Source organism: Mustela erminea, chromosome 6 (genome assembly GCF_009829155.1).
Source record: "Mustela erminea isolate mMusErm1 chromosome 6, mMusErm1.Pri, whole genome shotgun sequence".
In the NCBI taxonomy this organism is placed as follows: Eukaryota; Metazoa; Chordata; class Mammalia; order Carnivora; family Mustelidae; genus Mustela; species Mustela erminea.
The window spans coordinates 26701954-26721280 of NC_045619.1; the positions used below are offsets into that span (position 1 = coordinate 26701954).

Genomic DNA, 19327 nt, shown 5'->3' on the forward strand with positions numbered 1-19327 from the left:
ATTTTTCTTTCTGTAGTAAGGTCTGTTCATTCAAGCCCATATGGAATGTGACAGTCTGTGGTGCTCAGTATTGAGGCTGCAAACACTACACCTGGACCCTGACCTATAGGGACTAGTGTAGCTGGGGAGTTAGACTGTAGGGGGGAGGTAGTTTTCTGCAGAAGGTGCACCCCTACCGCCCAGTAATAATCTTAGCCAGTAGCATTTACTCAGTTGCTTACCTCTTTTTTTTTTTTAATATTTTATTTTATTTTATTTTATTTTATTTTATTTTACAGAGAGAGAGATCACAAGTAGGCAGAGGCAGACGGGGGGGGGGGGGAAGCAGGCTCCCTGCTGAGCAGAGAGCCCCATGTGGGGCTCGATCCCAGGACCCTGAGACCACGACCCAAGCTGAAGGCAGAGGCTTAACCCACTGAGCCTCCCAGGTGCCCCAGTTGCCTACCTCTTAAGTGACAATCAACTTCTCAAAATGGTAGAAATGCTGCTTTGTGGGCAAAATAATGTTTAGTATCTTAAATGTCTTAGATCTACTTCCTAATTCTGAAGAGCCAAAAGATTTTGGATATGTGGAGCTTGTGTGAGTTCTGTGTGGCAGGAGCACAGAATGTGGGGGTTGGCTTTCTGGGCTCAACTTGCAGCTATGCCAAATACTAGCTTGTACAGCCCACTTGACCTCTACTTCATCTGTTTAATACACTAATCTAGTTCTAAGGTGGTTGGGAGGGTCATAGTGCAGAGAATAGAGCTTACCATAATACAGTGAGCCTTATAATGTTCTTACTGTTTTCTGATTTTGCAAAGATGCTGCTGCACTGTAAATCTGGAAAAAACGAATTCCTTCTCAGTGTAAGTGTACTTGGTTCATCATTTATGCATTAGTCCCACAAAATGGATAACCTTAAACACAGCCATCTGTAATGGGGGATAGATTTTTTTTTTTTAAGCATAGTGGATGCCCATTTACCAACAGTGGGCAGGAAAATGGGATGTTTGGGGTCAGTAATCTGATTTTATTGAAATTATTGTTTTGATTTTATTAGAATTACCATATATAAGTTTTCCATGAGTTAAACAATAATGAAGTTGATTTGTATTGCTGCTAAACTGAAGTTTTATTCTTGAATCCAAAGTATTTGGGATCTTGCACTGTACAACTTCAGGGGGTGCCATTCATATAGACTGATGTGAATGGGCCTTTCTTGGAGTGGTGCAGTATGGCAGCCTTGTTAAAGGGTGCTTATTTTGGGGGAGACAGGATCCCTAATACCTGATTACTTCCTAGTTTGTCTCATTGTTTAGTGTGCAGTATTTTTTCTTCTTGTGGTTTGGATTTTGGACAGAATTATGTCAGTGGCACAATTGGATTGAGAATGCAAATCTGGTTTAACTGTAACTTGTTTTTGTTTCCCTCATTGAAAATTTAATCTGCTCTGCTTCTGTCTTGTCTGTTAATATAAGCAGAGGCCTTTCTTATTAGTGAAGACCTCAGGCATTTAGTGCTTAAATTTTGTTTTGATTACCACATTTGAAACCTGAAGTAACTAGTGATCAAGGATTGGATAAGTAATACATGGTTATAAGGTATACCATGGTAGTTGTACGAGAGAAGCCACTAGCTTGGAGGGCAGTAAAAGTGCCTATTTATGCCACATAGTTGTGCAAGGAATACTGATTAATTTACATGTAAAACAACCAGGAAAGTGGGATAGACTGACACAGTAATTGAAAAAATTGTAAAAATATTAAACTGTTTATAAAAAGGGCTTTGTATTTATCAGAATAAATACAAGCATACTAAGATGTTAACCAGATTTTGGTTATTAGGAGTATAGCTATTTAAGTCAACATGGTATTTTTCGTTAATGAGCAGGTAGGAAAGAATTGGGGGTAAAAAAGCAGGTACCATTAGCAACAAATTTCTTTAGATATTAAGCATTGGCATAGATGCTGGGGATACAGTCCATAATACCTCTTCCCTCAATAGGGCGAAACAGTGAGCAGTAATAACAGTGTTAAAGAGTATTATAGGGGTGCCTAGGTGGTGCAGCTGGTTAAAACACCCTGCTCTTGGTTTTAGCTCACGTCGTGATCTCAGGGTCTTGAGATTGAGCCCTGTGTCTGGAGCTCTGCGCTAATAAGCACAGCCTGCTTGGGACTCTCTTCCCCCTCTTCCCCTCCCCCCTGCTCTTTCTCAAACACAATAAATCTTAAAACACAAGAGTATTATAAAAGGGGACGTTTTAGCAGAAGGGAGCATAAAACAGTAAGATTTAACCGATTTCAATGTTAAGTACTTAGTTTTAGTGTTAGAGGGAATCTTTGAAATGTTGGAGAGACTAAATTTTAGAAGTTGGGGAGGTTAAGTGAATTTGTGTGATTGTATGACAAATTGGTACAGTTAAGATTGGGATTAAATAGAGATGTTTTAGCTCCAGGTTTTTTCCCTAGGATGTATACCAGACTGTTTAGTTAGAAGTTAGCTCTTTCAGTTAGCTCCCTCTTTAAAGGCAGTTAAACTAGATAGAAGTTCTTTGATAGTGAGGTTAGCCTGCTCTCCTTTGACCTTATTTAATCCCGGAGAGATACTTCGCTTCTTAACCTTTTCATTTCCCCCAACCCCGGGTCTATTAACTCTTTCCTTTTTTTCACTTTCTTTTCTATCTAGGTTAAGCTTTGTATTTTTAGCAAGCAATGGAGTTCAACTTTGGCTAGTTTAAGTAGAAATAGTATTATTGAGTTACAAGTCTCGCACATAATCTTCAGGGGTGCCAAAGAAAGAGGCATTCAGGAAACAGGGCTCAGAATCACAACATGGTGGAAGCTTTACTGCTGACATTGTATGCTTCCTACTCTGCAGTTCCACTGCTAATGCCAAGTACAGAATGCTGCACTAGAACCTCCTCCGTGCTGTCTAGAGGTAACTACTGCTATTATCTCCAGAATGGATCCTTCTGTTGTATTTTACCTTTGATGCACAGGTTTTGACTGAACCTAAATCTCACACATGCTTAGGAGAGAATTAGGAAATTTCCCAAGACTAAAGCTTCTGTTGAGGGAGGTGGGGATCTATAAAGATTGGGGGTATTATTCCCCATCAAGGCTGTTCAGCCTGTCAGGTGGTCTAAAGGAATGATGAACACCCATTATGAACCTAATTTTTCTTATGCCGCCGACATAATCCTGTGTGACTATGGATAACTTTTTGTTTTCAAACAACAGTTACTTCAAACTTTCACATTCTTAAGCTCCCAATTCCAGCATTATACTAAGGAAGGGAAGGTATGAATGAATGGTGGAATTTTACTATTGTTTCATTGTAGTCAAATGTGTAGATGAATGGCTGAAATTAACACGTAAAGGCCTTAAAATGAATTACCAACTTCAACCACTTGAAATTTTAAGAAGGAAACCTACAGTCTAGATGATTTCTAACTTTTAAATGCTGAATTTTTTTTTTTAAAGTACAGGTTTACTGGTTTTTGCTAAGGCATCAATCGTACTTTTAGTTTTCACTATACAGAAACAGGCATTTAAAAAATTGTCTGTTTTCATTCAGGATGAATACAGAAGACCTTTCCTTCCTCACCTACTAAGTTATATACTTCTTCCCAGAATTTGAAGCATTCAGGTTTTTAAAAAATGCTTTTTGATGGGTTTGCTAATGGTGCCTTAATGACCTTACTACAGCAGCAATCTCAGTGAAGTGTTACTAAGATAGATAGCCTCTTCATTCAGAGTTCCAAGACATATTCCTAAGACACAGAATTCATTAAGACCAAAGGACAGTTACATTATTTAGATCAGTAAAGGCATATATTAAATTTTTGAGCTGGTGCTAAAGAAAGTCCAGGCAACAAAGTGCTTATATTATCCATGGAATCAGAATCTAAGAAAAAATGGAGATGTTAACTTTCATGAGTGTTGCCAGTATTTAGAAGTCTTTCAAAAAAAAGAAAAAGATGGAGATGTAAAGTTATCTTCCCAGAAAACTTTTGGAATGTCTTTAGAAATAAGCAAGACCATAATGTACTCCCAGTGTAGTCCTGTTGGTCTTGTAGTTAGTATCCCTAATTGCCTGTACCTTCTCTAAGACCTTGACATACCGTACTTGAAAATGCATCTTTCAAAAACTGACTTTTATAAATATATTTTATACTCACAGTGAAATTCTTGAAGGATAAAGGGACTTTTAAAAAATTCTTCCTTTGAAGTAGTTGGTACCACAATGCCATGTACAAAATAAACATTTGTTAGTAAATTCATATTTCAGAGTCACAACATTTTAGATCATAGTAGTTTCATGTAATAACAGAGATAGGCAAAGTGGCTTATCATATAATGGATAATTCCAGGTCAAAATGACATATACTGATTTTTCCATTAAATAAAGCAGAGTTTTTTCTACTTCATTTATGTTACTAAGACTGTATACTTCTTCAGTTGCCAGTCCCAAAGGAAAAAAAAGGAAAAAAGTGACATTATGGCTTAAATTAATTTATCTCTTTGATGAAGCACTTTTTCATGATTATGAAGGACTGAAAGGAGCCCTTCCTTAACTTCTGTGCTATTTACTGTCCTGACAAACATTTGAGATTTATTGTTCATATTGTTAATTGTCTTTCTATAGGTCACTGAGATTAAGAAATCGGGCTCTGAAGCCAGTCTGAGTAGAGCCCAGTTACCTGGATTTCAGTCTTGGCTCTGCCACTTGATATAACTTTGGTTATAATATAAGTGGTTAGTTTTAGTTTCTCATTTCCCTCATTTGTAAAATGGGTATGAAGATTGAGTTAATAATACATGTAGAGCACTTAAATCACTGTTTGGCGCAGTTATTGTTACTTGATTTTTTTTATTGCTTCTCTGCCCATCTGGGTGTAGTGCTTAATAATCGCATAGAGTCCCTGCCTTTAGGGAATTTACAGACTAGTGGGGGCAGGAAAAGAGACAGACTGCAGTATAACTTGAGGTGCCTAGTGGAACAAAAGAATTTGGGGGTGGTAGACAAGGAATTCAGCCTAATGGTTTTCCTTGTTGGAGGCACACTTTGTTAGTAGGATTTTCAGATTTTTGTCTGTTGCCAGTGATTGGAATAATTGTAAATGCCATTCCTGGGGTAGAAGTTACCCTCTACTAATAGTTAAGTATAGTGATTCTTCTTATCGGCTCTGTGTGGTGCCTAAGCACACATGCATTTATTCATTCATTGAACAAGCATGTATTTAGCACTTCACCACCACCATTTGCTAGTTGGGGTTCTCATCTTCAAATAATAATTGTCCCAGCTGTAGTAAGAGGGGTGATGTTAAGGTCTAAACTCCAGACTAATTCAGACCTGAGAAACAAATCAGTTGAAGATACTTAGCTTTTCAGAAGTCCTTCCCTGGCGTCCAGGTCTCTTTTCCTTTTCACTGAACTTAACGGAGGTACTGATTTGGTCTTGGTTTGAGAGAAAAAACTAGAGAGTTCTAGACCAGGTTATTCCATTCCATCTCTTGGATATTACTACAAAGTGGAATACAGCGTACAGCTGACCCTTGAAGAACATGGGTTTGAACTGTGCTCACTGGTCTGTTTATATGTGAGTCCACTTGTACGTGGATTTTTTAGTTTTGATAAATGCAGTGCAGAACTGGAGTGCATGGGTGGCTCAGTCAGTTAAGTGCCTGCCTTAGGCTCAGATCATGATCTTAGGGTCCTGGGATCGAGCCCCTCATCGGGCTCTCTGCTCAGCAGAGAGCCTGCTTCCTTCTCTCTCTCTCTGCCTGCCTCTCTGCCTGCTTATGATCTGTCAGATAAATAAAATCTTTAAAAATGCAGTATAGAACTATTAAATACATTTTCTCTTCCTTGTGATTCTTTTTTTAAAAATTTATTTATTTATTTGAGAGAGAGAGAGAGCATGTGCAAGCAGGGGCCGAGGGAGAGGGAGAAGCACTCCCTGCTGAGCAGGGAGCCAGACACGGGGCTCTTTCCCAGGATGGGGAGATCATGACCCTGAGCTGAAGGCAGATGCTTAACTGACTGAGCTACCCAGGTGCCCCTCATTTTGTTAACATGGTCTTTTCTCTAGCTTACTTTATTACAGGAATACAGTGTATAATACATACATACAATATGTATTAATTGACTTATAGGTAAGGTGTTTGGTCAGCAGTAGACTCTTGTAGTTAAATTCTGGGGGGTCAGTATGTGTATGTGGATTTTCACCTGTGTGGGAGGTTGGTTCGCCTAACTTGTATGTTGTTCATGGGCCAGCTGTACTTTCTTACTACTTATTGGTCCACTAGAAATAAAGCTTTTCATCACAGGGATACCTTGGTCTAAGATCTTAAGATTTAGTCCTTGGTGCCTAGAGCCTTTGAAAGGGCTTCTTCCATTTTTTCTTCTTTTCAGCGAAGGAAAATGTGAGGTTTATGTGTGTGGGAGTAGAGGGAAAAATGGAAGGTGAAGGGTGTGCCTTGAGAATTGTTAGTCTCCTCTGACTTTAGGGTAAACATTTTTTTTTTTTAAGATTTTATTTATTTATTTGACAGTAGATGGAGAGGCAGGCAGAGAGAGAGAGAGAGAGAGAGAGGGAAGCAGGCTCCCCGCTGAGCAGAGAGCCCGATGCGGTACTCGATCCCAGGACCCTGAGATCATGACCTGAGCCGAAGGCAGCGGCTTAAACCACTGAGCCACCCAGGCGCCCTAGGGTAAACATTTTTTAAAAACTTAGTGAATTAGAGTAAAATAGTTGATCCCCTATTTGAGGAGGAAAAAGGGGTTCAAATGAGTAAGTTATGTCTTTTATCCACTAGGGGGTAGTGTGGACTGTAAAAATTAAAATGATCTCTGAGGGATTAACCCTTATTTTTTCATGCAGTTGCCTTGTTTCAGTTAATTTTTGTACATGCTGTGTTCTTTTGAAATGGCTACGAGTCATTATTTTCGAGCACAGGCTTGTGACTGTACCAAACATTAACAGCCACATTCCTAATACTAGTGATTCAGATGTTCTGACATTACTGTTGCATAGAACTTTTGAGGGGAAAAAAGTGATACTTTAAAGTTTCTCTACCAGTTTTTACTCACTATATAAAATAAATTATATTGGTAATGTGTAAGTAACATTATAACAGTATTGTCCTGTGTTTCACTGTCCTGTATGGTAGCTGCTAGCCCCATGTGGCTATTGAGCAGTTGCAGTGTGACTAGTTTGAATTGATATGTGTTGTAAGTATATAAGTATAAATTACTGGATTTTGAAGACTTTGTATGAAAAAAGGTTATATTAATAACTTCTATGTTGATTACATGTTGAAATGATACTGTTTGAATATACTGTTAAATAAAATACTAATTTTAACTGCTTTTTACTTTTTAATGTGGCTAGTGGAAAATTTAGTATTGTATTTGCAGCTTGTATTTCTGTTGGGCAGCACTGCTGTAGAGAAGGCATTCATCAACCATTTTTATCATGCTGTATGCACCTCTAGCTCACCCTAATGATTTGTAAGGAAGTGGTGCAGTAGTTAAATTGAGCACAATTTTGGCTCTGTTTCTAATCCCAGCCAGAATAAATACAGGTCAGTTCTACTATAATGATGAGATCTATGCGTTCCTAAAATTCATTGTGTTCACAGACCAAAATTGTGTAGTAAAAACGACAAGCCTCATGGATAAAATGTTAGGGACATGACACTCAAAATGTTGGTAATGTTTTTAAAAAAATTCCCACTTATCTTAGATGGCAATTGAAAAATAGGCTTTTGCTTTATCAGTAATCCCAGACAAAGGAGCCCCTGCTTGGTAATATTTTTAAATTGCTTGTAGATGTGGTTAAAGAGGCTGGAGTACACAGAGTAGACATCATTGAGGCATCTCTCAGTTTGATAAGACTAGTGTGGTAACAGAATTGATGGTGTTAACCGAGTGTAATCAGATGGCTCTTGGGTGAGATGATCTAAAGATCCACAATTGACATTATTAGTAATACATTAGTAAACATCTTTGTGTTTCAGAGAATAATTCTTTTTTAATTTTAGAGAGTGAGAGAGGTCCTGGTAAGGGGCAAAGGGAGAGGGAAAATGAGTCTTAAGCAGACTCTGTGCTGAGTGAGAAGCAGGGCTCAATATCAGGACCCTGGATCGTGACCTGAGCTGAAACCAGAAGTCGGGTGCTTAGCTGACTGTGCCACCCAGGTGCCACCAGAGGATATTCAAAATAGGAAAAAAAACTAATGGCTGTAGGTATATGTTGGAGGTAGTATATAGATATAGGTGGTATATGTATATATATATATACATATATATATACACACACGTATACACATACATATATATGTATATATATATTACACTACATACATTATATACTTTACATTAATATCTATGTACACCTCCAACTACCTATATACTAGGTAGTATATAGTTGGAGGTGTACATAGAAAGATATTAATGTAAAGTATATAATGTATGTAGTGTAATCATGTATATATGTATATAATGTAATGTAAAGTATATAGAAAGTTGGAGGTGTGTATAGAAAGTTATTAAATGGAGCAACTTTTCTCATATGCAGATTGCCACTTTTTCCCTCCCTTCTTCCCCCTTTCTTCCTTCCTTTGGGGGGGGAGGGGCAAAGGGGAGAGTGAATCTCAAGCCTAGTCCCTGCTGAGCGTGAAGCTGGACCTGGAGCTAGATCTCAGGACCCTGAGATCATGACCTGAACCAGAATCAATACACTTAATTGACTGAGCCACCAGGCATCCCTGCCACTTTTTTTCTAAGAATACTGTTTATTATCTAAAATTTTACTGTATATACCTCATTCACTGCCTTAAAAAGATGTATAATAGACCTTAACATTTCTTGATAGTGAGCGCAAGTTGTTATTGAACTTTACAGAGGGACAAGACCTAGATAATGGAATTAGGTTGACAGACTGTCAAGTGTTGCAGTTTACTGTAGTATAAACCTAAAATTTGCTCTTCAGGTCCCAGTAGATCTATTGATTACCAGATCAGTTTGATACTTAATTCCTTTTTAAGGTATACTCTGTAAGATAGTTTCCTTGAGACTTAATCTTCCTACACTTAAATTTATACTCTATTTTTATGTACTTCCTTTTCTGTTTTTTAGTAACTAATTCCCTAAATAGTCTATAATACTTTTTGTTCTGTATGGCCTAAACTCAGTTCTGTCTGGGATTGGGTCTGAGGATTAGCTTTTAAACAAGTAGGATTATAATGCAACTAATGGTTATTCTGTTTTCTTTAAAAACAAGTACTGGGGGCACCTGGGTGGCTCAGTGTGTTAATAATCCTCTGGCCTTGGCTCAGGTCATGATCTCAGGGTCTTGGGATCAAGCACTGCATCAGGCTCTCTGCTCAGCAGGGAGCCTGCTTCCTCCCCCCACCTTCTGCCTGCCTCTCTGCCTACTTGCGATCTCTCTCTCTCCGTCAAATAAATAAATAAAACCTCCCCCACCAAAGATTTAGAGGGGGAAGCAGGCTCCCTGCTGAGCAGAGATTCCGATGTGGGGCTCGTGGGGCTCGATCCCAGGATCCTGAGATCATGACCTGAGCTGAAGGCAGAGGCTTTAACCCACGGAGCCACCCAGGGGCCCCAATAAATAAAATCTTTAAAAAAAAAAAAACAAGTACTGTTGTTTAATAAATCTTAAGATTTGTTACTGTGCTTTGTTCTAAATTCTTTTTGAGTTGTGTATGGCTATGACCTTCCTATGTGATCTCATCTGTTAAGTCTTTCTGCAGTATTCCTCTTTTGATCTTAATAGCAACTCTACAAGAGAGGTCATCTTAATTATGATATAGATAAGTCAGCTGAGACTCAGAGCAGTGCAGATTATTTGCTCAAAAGTAATAGTTATGTAAGCAATGCAGAAGGAATTTGAACCTGTTACTTCTAGACTTGAAGAAATCATACTGTACTTCGCTGTCTTTTTACCAAATAATAATATAAAACTAGAATGTGTTTCATAGTTACCCATGTGTGAGTACTAGCAGGAAGGATTTTATTTCCTACCCACTTTTGCCTTTTTTGGGGAAAAAAATGGACTTTAAGTTCTGTGGGTGAGACTTGTTCCATTTGGTTTGGATTTTATTCTTTTTTCCTCCCATAATTTATGTTGTGGGTTTGTTTGCGAAATCAGTCCCATGTAGTCAAATAATTATGCATCTCTTCATTATATCAAAATCCATGAGAACTTGAGAGCATATAAAAACTGTTTCAAAATGTTTTCCATACGTAAAGGATTATGCTAGAATGTGTTCTGATTAAATTTTATAATTGATCAGGCCATGTGTTATGTTTAATATGTACATTCTTTAGAAAGAGTCTTATTTTGAGGAGGAGCTGAGGATGAGGAAGGAATGATGAATCTGACAATGTGTTCTAAGTGTGATTTTGAGACTATTTTGGGATATGATCTTGGAGGCGCTTCTGGCAGCGTTTTATAGCCTAGAATAGAGCTGCTACTACTTTGTGTAATCAGGGAGTGGGATTTGGGGGCCTTTAGACCCCAGCCTTTTCTTTTTTCCCCCAATCTTCCAACTTCTGGATTTCTAAAAATAGGAAGACCTGGGGCAAAACAAAAGGAGGTTCGAAGTGAGAAGAGGTCAGAATTCAAGGAATTTTATCATCTAGTTTTTTTCTTATTTCTTTACTCTTACTGTTGATCCTTAGTATCTTTATTTTATTTTATTTTTATTTTTTTGCTAAAAATGAAGACCTGCCTCTTTTGTTCTAATTCCATGTAGGAAGTTGGTGGACTTCCTATAGTAGGAGGCTTCATTATTGCCTCTTGAGGGTTTTTTTTTTTTTGTTTCATTTTAGATTTGTTTATTTACTTGAGAGAGGAAGAGAGAGTGCATGCACAAGCTGGGGCGAGGAGGGGCAGAGAGGGAGGGAGAAGCAGACTCCCCACTAAGCAGGGAGCCCAGTGCCAGGCTAGAGCTGAAGGCAGACAATCAACTGAGCCACCCAGGTGCCCCTCTGAGATTTTTTATGCAGTGAAAATGTTTTACTTTGAACCCAAAGAACATTTTGCTAAAAGTAGTTCACAGCATTTCAGTTCTCATTTCCCTTGCACTGCTATGATTAAAACAAAGCAAAAAAAAAAAAACCAGTCTCTAGTTAATTAAAGTACTAAAGGCATTGCTTTAAATGGCTATGGGTTTAACACAGTTTGGAAAAGGGTTTAATTTTTTATCTGCATCTTATGATTATTTCAGTACAAGACAGGGAAATCTCTTTAAGTATGTACCCTGTAGGCTGTAGAATGAAATGGTGTAAGGTGTAGGATTTTTCATAAGTGAAGGTGGCGTAAATACAGTATTCTCATTGTTTTTCATATCTAACACTTCAGATATAGCAGTGTTCTAAAACTTCAACTGCACATGCCTATTCAAAATGTTGAATATATATTACTAACATATAAAATTACACATGGAATTGCCAGTTTCTTTTATTGAGTGTTAACGATTTTTGGCTAAAAAAGTAAGTTTATAAAGTTAGGTTATTTTTTCCCATGCGTGAATGGATCCTTTTGTTATCCTCCTGTGATGTGCATATCCTGCTTTGAATAACGCTGCTTTAATGTTGAAGATGCAGTTCTGATAGTTTATTCTTTGTTCTTTGTAACATCAAATAGATTCATAATTCAGCAAGTATTTATTGAACATCTGTGGTGCTGGGCACTGTTCCAAATGCTGAGGATATAGCAGTAAATAAAACAGGCACAAATCTCCTTTTATGGCACTTCCATTCTGAACAAAATAAGTGAGATATGTAATGTGTTAGTAGAGCTCTGGAGATATCCGGCAACAGGGATAGGGAGGGTGTGGGATTAGGTGGAACGGGCTTTTGCAATTTCAATTATGGAGGCCTTACCCGAGAAAACACATTTGAATGAAGATCTTAGGAGCTCTCAGGGAGCAAACCACGTAGAAATTTCAGGGGAAAAAAAAAGCAAGGGCAAAGCTTTTGAGGGAGGAGTATGTCCAGCAGGTTGGAAAATTACAAAGCCGCTAATCTTGCTGGGGCAAAGTGCCAGGTAAGAGTATTGGGGGAAACACAGCTGAAGATGAGTTAAGCGTAGCCAGAGTAAGGGGATCATATAAAACCTCTTCGGGGGGGGGGGGTGTCATTGTAAGGACTTCCAAAGGTCCATGGAACACAGACCCAGGAGCGAGTGGGGAACAAGGTCAGAAGCAGGAAAAACAAAACTTGGCTATTACAGTGTGCCAGCCGAGAGCTGATGGTGGCTTGGATCAGAAGTGTAGCTGCAGGGCAGTAAGAAGCAGTCCAGTAGATTTGGAAATTCAAGGGAACAAAATATGCCGATCAGTTTAGATATGGTAGAGATGAAGGGAAAGATTTGATCAGTTGGAAGGGTGGATGGATGGTTAACTAAAGTGAAGATGGCTTTGTGGGAAGAGCATATTAGAGGTGGGGAAAGTCATGCTAAGTTGGGATGCTCATTATTAAGACACACAAGAGGAGCTGTTGAATAAATTGTTATGGATAGAAGAGGTGTAATCCAGGGGAGAGATCTGTGCTGAATATGAGTTTAGGGAGACATTGTATACAGGGTGTATTTAGTATTTAGATTCATTGGACAACATGGGATCACTATAGAAGTATGTAAAAGAAGCCTTAGGACAGAGCCCTGGTGCACTTCTGTGTTGGGGAGTCAGGGAAGGAACCAGCAAGGAGGTTGCAGCTAGACAAGTAGGAAGAGAATCCAGAGAGTTCGGCTGTAGGAAGCTGGGTGATGTTTGGCAAGGAGGAGGGCAGACCAGCTGGGTAAGATGTTACATTTAGGTCAAATAAGATGAAGATTAAGCATTGGCCATTTGATTGAACTGTGTGGGAATCACTGGTGACCTCAACAGGCACGTTAGTGGCTAGACCCTGATTGGAGAGTTGTGTTCAAGATAGGAGGGGAGGAGAAAAATTGGAAACAATCAGATACAGAGAACTTTGAAAAAAGCAGCAAAGCAGTGGTGCATTAGCTGGTGAGGAGGTGGTGGGAGAGTTAGGTCAAGGTTATTTTCTCCTCTTACTGGGAAAATTACAGCAAGTTTGTACAGTTTGGGGAAAGAGCCAATGGAGGGGGGTACTGCTGGTTCAGGAGAAGAAAGAGATCCTACGGCAATGTCCTTGAATAAGTGGAAAGGAGAGAAGATTTAATGCTTTAGAGGAGAGGTCAGTTTTAGCCAAGAGGGACAGCCTTTTTATCCACAGTGACAAGAGGACAGACAAAGCATATGGGCACACAGTTGAAGGTGGGTGTGCAAACTTGAAGAAGTATCTGTTTTCTTGTGACATAGACAGGAGAGTCGTCAGCCAAAAATGAGGGTGAGGATAGAGATACTGGAGGTTTGAAGAGAGAGAAGAGTGTTCTAGATATTTAGGAGAGAAGGAGAAAGATGGGAAAGAGAACTAATGATTGCTGGGGAGCAGCATAAGGGTTCAGTGTCAAGGTTGTATATATTCTCTAGCCCTGTCTAGGTGCCTAGGCACTTGGCCCTCCTACATTCCCTTCTGTTTTTTAGAGGAAAGATTTTTGTGACTTTTAGAACTCATTTTACTTTTAAAAAAATTAAGAGATTTTATTATTTTTTATTAGTTTTTTTTTTAAAAGATTTTTATTTATTTATTTGACAGAGACCACAAGTAGACAGGCAGACAGAAAGAGAGATTGGAGGAAACAGGCTCCCCACTGAGTAGAGAGCCCGATGCGGGTCTTGATCCCAGGACCCTGGGATCATGACCTGCGCCCAAGGCAGAGGCTTTAATCCACTGAGCCACCCAGGCGCTCTCTAGGAGATTTTATTTTTAAGTAATCTCCACACCCAGCATGGAGCTGGAACTCACAACACCAAGACCAAGAGTTCATGTACTGACTGAGCCAGTCAGGTGCCCTTAATTTTACTTTTTAAAGGTTTTGGTAGAGTTTAAACAGTGTAAGTGGCCTTTACCTGTGTGAAAATCCCAGTGTTATTTTCTTTTTTCTCTTTTTTCTCTTCTCTCTTGCCTCCTCTCTTCCAACTCCACTCACTTCTCTCCTTAGTATAAAATCAGTTTCATTATCCTAATTTTTATTACCAGCATAGGCTCAGACATTTGCAGCTGTAGTGTATGTCATTACTCTTCACTTGCAGTTGTATTCAGGTGATTGGGATTATTTAAATAGTGTTTTCTTTGAACTTCGAGTTTAAAAAAATAAATATAAACCCTTTGGGAGAGTGGAGAAATTCTGTTGTGTCCAGTCACAAGAGACGAACTTCTTTTTTCTTTCTTTCTTTTTTTTTTTTAAAGATTTTATTTATTTTATTTGACAGATAGAGATCACAAGTAGGCAGAGAGGCAGGCAGAGAGAGAGAGGAGGAAGCAGGCTCCCTGCCAAGCAGAAAGCCCGCTCCATCCCAGGACCCTGGGATCATGACCTGAGCCAAAGGCAGAGGCTTTAACCCACTGAGCCACCCAGATGCCCCACAAGAAACGAACTTCTTAATTTTTAATTTGGTGTTTAGCAAAGTGACATTTGTTTCATAAATGTGTCATGTTTTTCTTTTGTAGGAAACCCAGCGTTTGCTGGCAGAACCAGTTCCTGGCATTAAAGCAGAACCAGATGAGAGCAACGCCCGTTATTTTCATGTGGTCATTGCTGGCCCTCAGGATTCCCCCTTTGAGGGAGGGACTTTTAAGCTTGAACTATTCCTACCAGAAGAATACCCGATGGCAGCCCCTAAAGTACGTTTCATGACCAAAATTTATCATCCTAATGTAGACAAGTTGGGAAGAATATGTTTAGATATTTTGAAAGGTAAGTGTTACCTTTATTAATATATGCTATTAAGATTTCTCCTTTTTCTCTTAAGCATTCTGTTTTGAGAATCTGAACATTGCCTTATATAAAGACCACAAAGGTCTTTGGGAATGCAATGCAGTAGTTCTGGGGCTTTTGTTTCATGCTTGATCATTCTGGGCCTGTTGCCTTCATAGATAAGTGGTCCCCAGCACTGCAGATCCGCACAGTTCTGCTATCGATCCAGGCTTTGTTAAGTGCTCCCAATCCGGATGATCCGTTAGCAAACGATGTAGCAGAGCAGTGGAAGACCAACGAGGCCCAAGCCATAGAAACAGGTATTTAATACCCACTCTCCTTCACACCACTCCACTTTTTCAAACAATATATACTACCGTTATAAAAACTTCTTTTCGAGTCTTAACAAAAAGGAAAAGATACATTAGAGGAATAAGTCATATCCTGTTTGTACTATGTAAACACCTCTCAACAGCAGATGTTTAAACTCTGTCTTAGGGCCTGCTGCATGATCCCAAATGTAAAGACAGCCTATAATTGGTTTATCAAATACTCGTTGTGTATCATTCACCTAGCAGTACATGAAGATGCTAGAAAACTTTTGAAACCTTTTGAGCTGCTTTTGTAATTCATCTGATCAGTAAAACTACGCCAGTTTATAGCTAGGGAGTTTGAAAATCAGTAAGCTTCTTCCTGTTACAGATTTTAACAAAATTACTGGAGAGCATATCTAGAAATGAAGGAGACAAAAGGAGACAACTCTTTCCATCCTGCTGAATTTTGTAGAATTTCTGGATTCAGTTGTAGTGTTTTGGTAATTAGATATACACACAGTCTTTCTGTCTGATCCAGATGATAGAAAATAGCATGCATTCAACATAATACTGCTTTATGTATAGAGTTTGGAAAGTAACATATTGAACTAAGTAAAATAATAATTGCACGTTTGTTTTTGTCTACAGCTAGAGCATGGACTAGGCTATATGCCATGAATAATATTTAAAATCGATCTGATCATCAAGTGTGCATCACTTATCCTGTTCTGCCAAGACTTCTTCCTTTTTTGTTTGCATTTAATGGACACAGTCTTAGAAACATTACAGAATAAAAGCCCAGACATCTTCAGTCCTTTGGTGATTAAATGCACATTAGCAAATCTATGTCTTGTCCTGATTCACTGTTGTAAAGCATGAGCAGAGGCTAGAAGTACCATCTGGATTATTGTGAAACGTTTAAAAGCAGCGGCCCTTCTCTGCTTTTATTCATTTCCCCCATCATGGTTAAGCACTGTGAATGAAGGTAGTTGTCAGGGTTAGCTGCAGGGGTTTGGGTGTTTTTCTTTATTACTTTTTTGAGGGGGAGAGGTAGTTTTATTTTAATTTTATGGGCTCCTTTCCCCCTTTTTATGGTGATCTAATTGCATTGGTTAAAAGCAGCTAACCAGTTCTTTAGAATATGCTCTCTAGCCAAGTCTAACTTTATTTAGACACTGTAGATGGACAAGCTTGATTGTTTGAACCAAAATGGGAACATTAAACAAACATCACAGCCCTCACTAATAACATTGTGACTTTGCTGTCAAGTGTAGAATCCTTCCTTCAAGAAAAAGCTTGTGACCATTTTGTATGGCTTGTCTGGAAACTTCTGTAAATCTTATGTTTTAGTAAAATATTTTTTGTTATTCTACTTTGCCTTTGTACAGTTTATTTTACTGTGTTTATTTCATTTTCCCAATGTGACAATCGTATTTAAAAATTAAAACTGATGGAACATTCTCTTTTGGTCTTCACCATCTGACAAGTTGATCTGGCAAGAGGTGGATTTTGCCAGTTTCTTTTCACTGATGCAAACTTGTGTTAAGATACCACTGAATGGAGTATTTATAAGCTGGCCCTGAGCATGCATAAAGCATTGGTTTTTTTTTTTTTTTTAACCTCCTAGAAATTTGAATAAATGTGTTGGTGTTGTCTGATTAGGTAGATGATCATTGGTGTCTTGCCATGTACAGGAGAGTCACAGCAAAGCAGCATTGTGACTGACTTTGTGTAGGACTCACATGTTGTGCCACATTTGTTTGTATCTGGCATTTGGGATATGACCCTTTTCTTAGTTCTTGTCTGGAAACCACGTGTAACCACTGGTGTGTGCTATTAGGAAACACCAATCTGATAATTGTTTGGGGTTGCTAAAGCATTTATGAGTCTTCCTTATAGACCTGATGAGCAGATCTCAAGCAACCAGCTTGCATAAGTGTCATCTGAAAAGGTATCTTCCTTTGAGTATCAGATCCTCAGTTAATGATTCTTTCATCCTTCAGTATTTGCTATGGGAGCTCCTATTGTTTGCTATTCAGTAATTTTTTTCTGCATTGACAGAGTTCCTCCCCTCAAAAAACTGTTCTTTTCCACCCTTCTCCGTATCAAATTCCCCATCCTTGTTCTTTGTAAGTCATCAGTGTAGCCAGTCCCAAGTATGTAAATGTTAACCCCCTCCCCACACCCTCCTCACCCCCTGGGTTGGAACCTTTGTCTCTTGCAGTTTAAGGTAATGGATATTGTAGCCCGTCTGAATTTCCCCCACTCTTGATTCTCATAACTTCTGGAGTTTCTTCAGAATGTGGTGTATTTTATTGTGCTCCTATGTAAGATGAAGAATTATCTATTAAAATTACATTTTCAACATATGAAAGTTTTTGATGACTGGTAACTGGTATCCTTCCAAATAAATTCATTGCTTGGAAACAAATGTTAGTTTAATTCAGAATAAAATTGTTCATAACCTTAACGTTGTAAATTTAAAGCCCTTGAAGAGCGGTTGACATTTATAACAATTCTTGTGCTGTAGAGGGTGTTTTGCAACTAAGGAAACAGAATCACATTCTGGGGCCAAAATGAACACTCAAGCAGTGAGCTTTATTTAGTGTAGGTGGTGGCACTACTCATGATGGTAGCTAGTATCACATAGTGATTTGTAAGTTCTAAAATTCCAGATTTAAATCCATTGTACCACAAGAATATGTCTAGAATGGGACTCATGTCTACTGATCTGAGTTGTAGAAGTACTAAAATGGAATAATACACTGTTTTTGTTTCAAATATATGAATTCCCGACTTCATGGCATTTTTTCCTTTGTAATTTGTTAAGAGCCCCCATTGTTTCATAAAGACTCTTTCTCAGCCAGTGGAATGAAAGGAGTCAGTCTGTTGATTGAATTTGTTTAGGATTAAAAGGGGCTCTGGGAGAGGCCAGGTAGATTGCAAAAACTTGTCAGCCACCTCTGGCTTTCAGGCCTCTTTTCCTTGGCCCCGCACAGTGTGTGGTTGGTTAAAATATTTTGAATTCCGTGCCAGCATTTTTAAAAATCAGGAAATTCACATGAAAAAAAAAAATCTCCGATTCTGGTAACATGAATGGTATGAAGATCAGGCAACTGCAGCCCCGCTCTGCGTTTGTGCAGAGCACCTTCTGGGAGGAGTGGAGTAGCTGCCTCCGGAGCCACGCATCCCTCTCTCCTCCTTCAGATACTCCGCAGTGGGCTGTGAGTCCCGGACCCTCCAGCCTGCTTGCTCCTTTATGTAGTCCTCTCTCTCTAGCCTTTGATTTTTAACTCCTAAGCTTAAGGGAACAGTGAATTCGACGGAAGTATTTTATGTACGCAGCACTGTACCACTTGTGGATGATAAGGTGAATGAGATTGGCATGCGGCTTTTCCTGTGGCCCTTCTTATGGGGGAGGGGCACAGAGAACTGCAGTTGCTGCTCTGTATGGAGAAGGGAAGCAATACTTGGAAAGGGCTGCTCTCCTGAGTTCCAGCCAGATGAACACTTCCAAGCTGGAGGAATACCATGTACAAAGCTCTGGGGGGGAGAGGAAAAGAATCTGAGTATGTAAGTGGCTTCTTGAAAAATCTGTTCTGCCCCCTTTAGGAGCTTTTCTGAAATCCAGAGGCATTGACTGGGGTGGGGCTTTATTTGATTTGATTTTCTGTTTTGTTGCAGTCTACTTTGTTTTGATTTTTTTTACACACTAGTTATTCTTGGTCATGCCTAATAAAATCTTGGCTCCGCAGTGTGTAGAACTTAAACCCTGCTCTAGACCAAGAATATACTTAAATACAAAATTTCAGAAGCATTTAAGAATAAGCTTAAAATGCGAACTGGTATTTGAACAAGCCACAGGTGCTGTGGTTTAGCACTGTTCAGAGAGGGTACAGGAAGAAATCTAGTATCCTGCAAGACACCATAAACACAACATTAGCGAGATGGAACTGTTGGTGTCCTAGGAATGATAGAAATTGTCTTTATTTTTCTATTTGGCAATTCAGGATTTTTTTTTAAGCTCTTCTAGCCATATCACATTTTGTTAGTTGCAAAGGTTTTAAAAAGGTAACCTTATCTGGAAAAGCTGGCCAAAAAACAAGTAATTAAATTAAATTAAATGCCATTATTCATGGCAGCTAATTTATCAGTTGATTTAAGAAAAATGTAAT

At 38.9% G+C, this 19327-nt stretch overlaps 1 protein-coding gene across 2 annotated transcripts in view; it reads left to right on the plus strand.

Annotated features, from left to right (window-relative positions):
• The window catches only part of UBE2N (ubiquitin conjugating enzyme E2 N), a 36710-nt gene extending 19189 nt beyond the window's left edge, over positions 1–17521 (plus strand). The window contains exons 1-4 of one of the 2 annotated variants that reach the window (XM_032346781.1): positions 13262–13294; positions 14592–14838; positions 15018–15158; positions 15801–17521. In XM_032346781.1, the coding sequence (XP_032202672.1) occupies positions 13277–13294; positions 14592–14838; positions 15018–15158; positions 15801–15841 (447 nt within the window). In that variant the 5' untranslated portion in view covers positions 13262–13276 and the 3' untranslated portion in view covers positions 15842–17521. Of the gene's footprint in view, positions 1–13261; positions 13295–14591; positions 14839–15017; positions 15159–15800 lie in introns of those variants that run through there. The other variant, XM_032346780.1, reaches the window with a different exon arrangement.
• The last annotated feature ends 1806 nt before the right edge of the window (positions 17522–19327 follow it).